Below are 9,513 nucleotides of genomic sequence, written 5' to 3'. Positions count from 1 at the left end.
CATAGTATTAAAAATATGTACATAATATAGCGTTAAAAATACATACATAATATAGTTATTTAAAAAAAATTATATATATACATAAGATAATATGTAAAAAAATGTAATATAGTATTAGAAATATATACATGACATATATAAAAATACAATATTAAAAAGATATATATACGTAATATATATAAAAAATGTATACATAATATAGTATTAAAATATTTACATAGTATATACATATTAGAAAATAATAATAATGTTAAAAAACAACTATTAATAATATTACATAAAGATATACATATATATTAAAGATATATACATATAATAAAACATATACTAATATTAATAATAATAATAAGGATAATATAAATATATACACGAAATAGTATAAAAAAATATAACTAATAATATTAAAAATATATACATAATATATATAAAAACATATACAATATATATATTAAAAATGATAATAATGTGAAAAATAAAAACTATTAATACACTACATAAATATGTACATGTATATACATATATAAATATTAAGTGAAAATCAATACTAGTACTAATAATATTAATAATGAATATAATAATAATACTAATAATAAAAAATATATATGCATATAATAGTAAAAAAAACGAGATATTTAAAATATATAACTAAATATAATATAATAATAATATAAAAATAATAGTGATAACAATAATATATATAAATGAATAATATTTAAAGCTAAATGAAATAGCAAAAATAATATAAAATTCAAGGTAAATATGAAAAATAAACGAGAAAAGGACTAAAATTGGATTAAAATTGAAGTTTTGGGGCAAATTTAAAATAAAATATAAAAAAGAGGACCCATTTGAACACGCGTGCAACTGCAGAGGGCCAAGAAAGCAATTTACCCGAGCCCCTAAAACGACATCGCTGAAGGGAGGACCAAATCGCAAAGCGCGATAAATTTCGGGGCCAAATTAAGAAATATTAAAAACTCAAATGCGAAAACATAAAAAGGCGGAAGGGCCATTTGCACAATTAGACCTTTAAGTAAAAAACACGCGGATCCTTGGAGCGGGTCGGGTCAACACGCAGGCTAGCTCAAAACGACGTCATTTTGGAGTTAAAGGGCAACCCCCAAAACGACGTCATTTTATGGGGCTATAAAAGGCCAATTTTTTTTAAAAAAATCATTTGTAGCATTTGAAAGAAAAAATGAAGAGAGAGAGGGAGAGAATTCTCTCTAGCTAAGCCCGAGCTCCTGCCTTGGACTCCGATCGCCGTCCGTCGTGCGCCGCCGTCCGAATAGATCTAAGTGTATTTTTTTTTTGTATTTTTAATATATATGTGTAGAAAAGTAAAAGAAAATAAATAGATCTAAGTGTGGAGATAGATTCGAAGAAAAGGGAAATAAATAGAAGGGAAAATAAAACAACCTTTCGTCCGAATCTATTTTTTTGTTTTAGTACTTCTTGCTGAGATCGAATGCTCCTATTAGTGTTTGAATCTACCTTTTATTTCTATTTTTCGTATTTTTAAAAAAAATCCAAAGAGCCAAAATACAAAATATGGCAAGGCTTATATAGCCATTTACAAAGTATTGTTTGAGTAAAGATATAAATAAGATTCCTAATATGACATGTTGGGTAATATCTTTTACTATTAAAAAACATGTTTGGTATTTGATACCTTTATTACAAATTTTAGCATTAAGAAATTTGTAAGTAATTTTGAGCTTTTTATCGTTAGCAACTTTAAGAGATTATTATGTTTTGTTATATTATTTTGTTTGAATTATATCTTCTCCAATACATTTTTTTATCTACTTCTGTGTTGAAAATGGCCATTGTTTCTAATTGGAATCCATTGTTTATAATATGATTTATTTTTATCAAATATATTTGGATGGATACTTTAGTAAGAACCATCATGTACTCTTGTGTATTTTCTTTTGGCTCGGGTTTAGTTCTTGAAGAACTATCCTCTGAGATTTCATATTTTAAAGTTTGCATTTGTTTCTTCATTTCTTATTATTCATTTTTAAGTTGAGAAAGTTCTAATTTAATTTGTTTTATTTATAATTGTAATTAAGAATTTGTGATTTTTCTAGGTTTCGATTTACATCTTTATTAAGCATTATATCTTGTATATTGTACATTTGTGATTGACTAGGATAATTTCTTTTTCTTTTTCTAGTTTATCTTTTAATAAGGATTTTAATTTTAAAAGATATTCTCTTTTAAGTTTTGGGTCTTGGATTTTATCAATAACAATAATGAATTATTGGTCTTTGGTTAACATATTTATTGGAGGTTCATTTTCATCTGAAGATTCGGATGTTGTATGTAATTCATCTATTTGTAATTGATCTGATTTAGTAGATGTATCATTTTCAGAGGTAGTGAATTCTAGAAGAATTTCATTGATCTTTTGTTCTATTTCTTCATCGAGATTTTTATTAATCCTTCTCTTAATCTTACAATATTTTGATATGAATCTTGGTTTTCTACACCTATAATATTTTATTGTTTTATCTATTGCGTTTTGTGACATGTGCTGTTTCTTTTCATTTCTATATTTCCTATATTTTGGTTTTTTATAATATTTTGAGATATTTTTTCTCCTATTTTTTTGGTTTATAGAGTAATATTTCTTTTGAATAAGGCTCACTTCTAACGTCAAAGTGGCAGCAAAATGATCTCATTTTCTTTTTGTATTGATATTTTTTTAAAGTTTTTTTTGTATTTTTAAATTTTGGCAGATTTTAAATTTTTTTTGTGAAACTAATTAATTCATCATATGCAAGTTTTTCATAGGGAATAATACATTTGTAATTCTCCCTAATTTGATTTCTAACTTTTTCTCCTAACAAAGTAGAAAGTCTTGCTAGAAAAATTTATTTCTAGAATGATCGTTGATTATTAGATTTTTGTATGACCCTGGTCATAAAGATATTTTTATACCATTTAAAATCTGTTAATTTTTTGCATTTTAAATTTGATAATGATTCTGAATTTCTCTCTTTAAAATGGAAAGGATCTCTTATAAAGTGTTTAGAGATTGAAAAAAATCAAAGTTGCAACCGCATCTTGGATTTCTCTTCCTTATTTATCTAGAAATTTTTTTCCTTGATTACCCTTTTTTATTGCTTATAGAATTTCTTCTTGTTGGGTTTTAGTAAATGCATAGTCTTACCGTCATTTTAATTGGTTAGTAAATATATCAACTAAAAAATTGATTATAGCATGAACACTAATCAACGCATTTTAATTTTGAGTTTTATAAACTTTTTTTTAAGTAAAATTGGCCTACTTTATAAACATTTAAAACTAACGTCATTTGTTGTAATGAACTAAGAATATTATATTAGAATTTATAGATTAAACAAGATAATTATAATGTTGATCGTGTATTAATTCAATTGTCTTAATTGTTGTTCCAATTCTTAGAGGTTGTGGGCTCAAGTCGCGTAATGTTCCTCTTATTTAATTAATTAAGGTTTGGGAGGATGTTAGTAGTTTTAGAAAATATATTGAAAAATAAGCACCGTTAGAGAGAGCAGCTTTATATTCTCTTTAAAAAGCCAGCACCTTTGTTGCCCATTTTGTGCCTCCTTGGTGGTTGGCCGCTTGGCTCACCAATGGCCAATCATCGCCACCATATTGGCCCTTCCTTCCACGTCTCTCATCCCTTGTTCAGCCTTTGTCATTTCCTCCTGCTTTCTTTCCCTCTTTGCCCCTTCCTCTCACCTAATCTTTTTCTTTCCTCTTCCCTCCCTATTCCATCTCATCCACCCCTCATGTTCTTACTGCCTCCTTCACTGGCTAGTGACCATTTCTCAGCATGAAGTGGCCTTTTTAGAGTAATTTTTTTTTGGCCTCCATGTAGGCCTTTGGCTCTCCTTGATGTGAGGCTTATGCTATTTGCCTCTCCACTATATGTAAATTTTTTTTCTTTTCTTTTGTGTTTTAAGGTGTGAGATTTGTTGTGTTTGCTTTATCTGTTGCGAGACTCAACACTTCATGTGGGGACTAATTTTTTAATCTAGAGGCTATCATCACTCTATGTTGGCTATGATATCTTGAAGAAATTACTACCGAAGGGCGACCTTCGCTTCTATTTTTTTTGCACGGCATAGATATTTGTTCAAGCATGCATACTGGGTCTCCATAAAAGTGTTTAGCTTAGAGCTTATTTGTTCCTTTTTTATAGGATCTTTTGACCTTCTTTTATTTATATTATAATGCTATTCACACTTTTGATTAATCATCAATTGATATAATACACAATAGATATAATGCTATATTTTTTTCAAAAGATAAAGAGTGAAAAACCTAATAAAAGTAAAGGAATACCGAATAATGTTGTGCTTTCCTTTTTTCGTCTAGGCTTTTGCTTAAGCATGCCATCCTTTGTATTCAAATTGCGCTTGGGGATATGCCAAACCCCATTATTATTTTTTGTTTAAATAAAAGGGTATAAAATCATTGAAATGGAAGCTTTCGGGTGAGCCTCAAAGATGACATTTTAATTGAATTTGTGGGGAATTAGGGGGAACCCACTTGATGCATACATTTGTCTTCTCTTTTGCCAGTGGTTGGGTAACACATGGGGTTGGCATTAATATGCCTTTAGCATTCAAAAAGATGCCTTGAATTTAACCAATTTATAATATCGAAAATTTATTTTATTATTCTAGAGTAATTAAAATAAAAGGTGAATTAAATTATATATAAAAAAGTTTACTCACTGCTTAAATTTTGCCACATAATTTTAAAAAATTATCACAAATATTATCTATTTATTGCGTTATTATTTAAACATAAATTTTATTATAGGTTTTTGTCATTTAATATAATATCTAAAAATATCCATAGTCCCTCCTCAACCTTTAAATATGAGATTAATGCATTTTAGTACACTTGAATCTATGTTATTCTGTACTAACAATAATGCCGATGCCAATTGAATTAATATTCAATCGACACGTATAATGATATGTTGATATCACTATTAGTAGTATCTTTTAATCTTTTTCTTTTTCTTTTTTCTCCCTTTCTTTTCTCCTTATCTATTTCTTTTTTTATTGAACTTTTACATTAGTATAAATTCTATAAATTCACCATTCTCCTTAATCTAATGATGAGTAACTTGTGGGAGAGATTTCATTTGTATTCAAAATTCTAAAATTAATCTATTTGTTTGGGTAAATATATTGGAGAATTTCAAAATTTATGAGTACTTTTAAAGAGATAATTTTAATAGCTCAAAATCCTTTTTTAATCCCACCTAAATAGGTGATTTTTTAAAATTCCTAATACTTTTATTTTATTTAATATACTTGGTCCCACTATAAGATAAAAATGTAAGTTTTAAAAACGGTTATATTTAATTATAATATATATTTAAAATTTTATTTTGTTAAAGCTATTTACAAAATTTTATAAATATAATGATATTATTTATATTTAATATAATTATTTTTCTTTTATAATTATTTTTAAATTTTTATAATTTCTTTAACCTATTTTTCTAAATAAATTTATTTATCCAACCAAGGAAATTATAAATCTTGAATTGATAAATTTTAAAATATTAGTATTTTAAAAATCTTAAAACTCTTCATCCTAACACACTCTAAAGATTTTAATTTTTATTGATGATTACTAAATTCTTTGAATGGTTGATTCAAAATGATTTAAAAAGTCATTTTTTAGGCATCCAATAAAATTATGCCACTTCATATTGCTTAAAAGAATTTCTAATTAATATCATACATTTTCTAACACTAGACCAATTCTTCTTAATAATATTTTAACCCTAGTTAGTGTTGATTAGTTAAATAAAATTAATGTAAATAAATAAATAAAATTAACAAATAATAGTAGTCACACAAGGTTTGTTCAATTAGATTTATGATTTATCGTATGGTAGGTTAGAATTTAAGATTTATGATTCTAAGAAAATGGTGAGATCGGTGACGTATCTAAGGGGCTAACAGGGGCCCTAGTCCTACCTAAAATAGAAAATTGTCCATTTAGACTCTTTAGAATTTTTTAAATTTTAAATTAATAAAGGTAAAATTACACTTTAGCCCCCTAAAAATGATAAAATTTTGATTTAATCTATTAAAAATTATAAAGATATAGATAATTAAAAATTAAAATTTAATTTCGGCTCCCCTAACCAAATCTTCTAACTTCATTTCTGAGTAAAATTAGAATTTAAGATTTAAAAGAGTATAAGGTTTAGAGTTTTAAAATTTAAGATTTTAAATTTTTATAAAAAAATTAGAGTTAAAAATAATAATATACTATTTATGGACTCTGAAGATGTTATTATTAAGTAACTAAAAATAACTTTTAGAGTGGTTTTGATTTAAGATAAACTCAAATATTTTAAATAAAGATGAAGTGAGAACACATAATATTATGCATTTTCTTCCTGTTTTTATGATAGAAAGGGAAAAAATCACATCCAATTATGAGAGGGCATTGGCAAATTCAACATGTGGCACCGAACTGCCCATTTAGCATCAGTATCAAGTCTAATTAATGAAGTTGGCTGAAATCCGATCAAAAGCGAGTGATAGAAAAGTAAAAACCCTTTTGGGTACATCCAAATTTACACTATGATTAAAAAGGGATAAAGATTAAAGAAATAGAAGTAGAAGTAGAAATTTTATCCAAGTGAATGAATAATAATAAAAAGAAGAAGGGAGATTTACCTGAAGTTTGTATCTGGTTTTGATAGCTGCAACAAGACAAGACATTTAGTTTTGTACTTTGTATTAGAGACTCCATCAATTCAAGGATGGATTATCTGCTCTCATTAAATGGTTAACTCCACAATATTAGGTTAAAAGGCTGTTTTCATCAATACTAATATATGACTTTGAACACTCATGAGTTGAATAATAATGTAATTGTGGAGCTTTAGGGGTGGTTGTTTTGCTGGTGTAGTGTTGACCCACCCTAGTCATACAGGGGTTCTGGTCTCACTTGCTCTGCTTTTTTTCAGTTTATTTGAATGAATATAATTGCCGCTTTGGGTAAGGAACCACAAAGGAAGACAGTAATAATTGTGTTGGGATAAGGACATTGGATCAGGTTGTAAAAACATTAAGGACAGGGCACCTAGTCGGGCAAGGCCCACAAACCTAGCGAGATGGACGAACCTAAGCCAGCCCAACCCCTAGTGTCTAAAACATGGAGAAATTCAAATATGCATCTTAAAGCAACTGTATTGTATTGAAGAAACAAACATTTGTTTGAAATGTTGAAACCAAATCAAATCAAACTATTACCCCCCCCCCCCAAAAGCCAACATGAACAACAATGATATATCCTCCATGCATGCTTTAATTTCCTGTATATAATAATAGTATAAGAGGTAGCAAATACAAAGTTGAGAGATCAGTACAATTTGTCTATGCAAGTAGACGCGGCTGCAAGTAAACACGAAGACCTTTCTTCATAAACAGTGTGAGAGACATCTTCTGCTCCACCCTGTGTCCAGGAACCAGCGAAACCCGATAACGCAGCAGAACTGCGGAGGCCACCGACTTCATTTGCAAGTAAGCCAAGTCTTTGCCCAAACAAGTCCTTGGTCCAGCGTTGAACGCCACAAACTTGTAACCATCCTTTGGTGCCTCGAACTTGTCACCTTCTGCTGATAGCCATCTTTCGGGCTTAAACTCCATGCAATCTTCTCCCCATATACTCTTCATTCTTCCAACTGAGTATATCGAATATGTGACGGTGGAGCCAGCGGGAACCAATGTGCCATCTGGTAACACATCGTCTTCGACCACGTACTTGAAGTCCTGAGGAACCGAGGGGTATAACCGCAGTGTTTCAGCTAATGCTGCTTTCAGATATATCAGCTTGTCTGCTTCATCGAACATCAGTGGCTCTTCCATCCATTTCTTAGTATCTGGGCCGCGGGTGTTGCGGAGAACCCTTGATATTTCATCGATGATCTTTTGCTCAATCTCTGGGTGGTTCATTACGAGCCAGAAGAACCAGCTGAGGGCTACGGAAGAGGTGTCACGGCCAGCGAGGACGAAGTTCAGAGCGATGCGTTGAAGAACGGTGCTTGTGAAAAGGTTTCCCCCAGCATCTTTTTTTTTCATGAAACGGGACAGTAGATCATCCGAAGGAGCTTCTTTTCGTGCTTCAATGGCCTCGTTCATATAGTTTTCAACGATTCGGAGGCTACTCTTTAATCTTTTCTCAGCTCCTATCCCCAAAATCTTCTTCAATCTCCATAGTAAACCAGGGTAAAGAAGCCTATTAAGAGTTGCTTCAGTGGCTGTATCGAAAGCAGTAGCAAAAGGGTTATCTGGTAACTCGTGAGAAAGTGTTTTTGGGTCTTTGCCAAATGTAAGCCCACAAATGTTGTCAAAGGTTAAACGAAGCAACAAGTCTTGCAAATCCACTGCTTTCTTCTCATTTGATGCTTTGTCCAAAATACACCATAGACGATTCTTGATAGTCCTATTAACCCAACGACCCATGGCTTGCCTGAGTGTCCTGGTCGTGAACTCAAGTGCTGCTGTTTTCCTCTGAATCAGCCACGATTCTCCATCACTATTGAAGATCCCTTGCCCCAAAAGATCATGAAATGCAGCCTGCCAATGAGGCCCTTTGGGGTAATTATCGAACCGGGTCCGGAGAACGTGCTCAATGTTTTTGGGGTGACAAGTGACAGTGTAGAACCCTTGCTTGCGAGCCAAAAATGGAATAGCAATGGTACATGTTTGATAGGTGGCTGAACCACCTGTTGCTCGAAGATTACTAGCAATCCAATCATGCATCCTCCTCCGGTTCATGAAAAGAAATGGTAGACTACCGACCAGAGGCCATACCCTTGGACCACTTAACCTCTTGGCTAGCAGATAGAACCATATTGCATAAGCAAATGTTGCAGCAGCTGCTAGGGTGAACCCAAATGGAAGGTTTTCCAATTCCATTGCTAGGACCTATATTAGAGAATTGATGCTATGGTCTAGAATTCTTGGCACTAGACAGCTTAATTGGACAGAGATTGATAGGATTGAAGTTATATATATGATTATGAATATGTTTATATATAAATATGAAGTGATGACAATGGGAAAGGTTTAGGAAGAGTAGTTAGGAAATTTCTAGTCCAAAGCTGTTGGGTTGATAGGAACTATTTATTTTAGGGAATTTACACGAAAACCATGCAAAGTATGTTTTGTAGGTAAGTGACACAACTAATGCTTCAAAGCCATAATTAACTAATTGATTATTTTTACATTAATTTGCTTTGTTTCTTTAGTTTTACCCGATATGTCAATATATCATCATCTACTCATGTTGAATACTTTTTTAAGACATAATCCTTTAAATATATATATATAAATTACTCTTTTTAAGTAATTTAAAATTTTTTTTATAAAATAATTAACAATTGACTATTTAATTGAAAAGTGCAATTAATTGAGAGTTAACAATCGCTTGAGTTCATGTAATATGGTTTTCATCAAAGCCCTTAACGGGCCA

At 30.4% G+C, this 9,513-nt stretch overlaps 1 protein-coding gene across 1 annotated transcript; it reads right to left on the bottom strand.

Annotated features, from left to right (window-relative positions):
- Positions 1-7,208: 7,208 nt before the first annotated feature.
- On the bottom strand, positions 7,209-9,132 carry LOC107960045 (cytochrome P450 86A1). The gene has a single exon (XM_016896250.2). The coding sequence runs from the start codon at positions 8,955-8,957 to the stop codon at positions 7,413-7,415; it is 1,545 nt and encodes a 514-aa protein (XP_016751739.2). The 5' UTR covers positions 8,958-9,132; the 3' UTR covers positions 7,209-7,412.
- Positions 9,133-9,513: the final 381 nt, after the last annotated feature.

This window comes from Gossypium hirsutum, chromosome A07 (genome assembly GCF_007990345.1).
Source record: "Gossypium hirsutum isolate 1008001.06 chromosome A07, Gossypium_hirsutum_v2.1, whole genome shotgun sequence".
In the NCBI taxonomy this organism is placed as follows: domain Eukaryota; kingdom Viridiplantae; phylum Streptophyta; class Magnoliopsida; order Malvales; family Malvaceae; genus Gossypium; species Gossypium hirsutum.
Note: the sequence above shows the minus strand (reverse complement) of the source record. Positions and strands in the feature narration are given on the sequence as shown.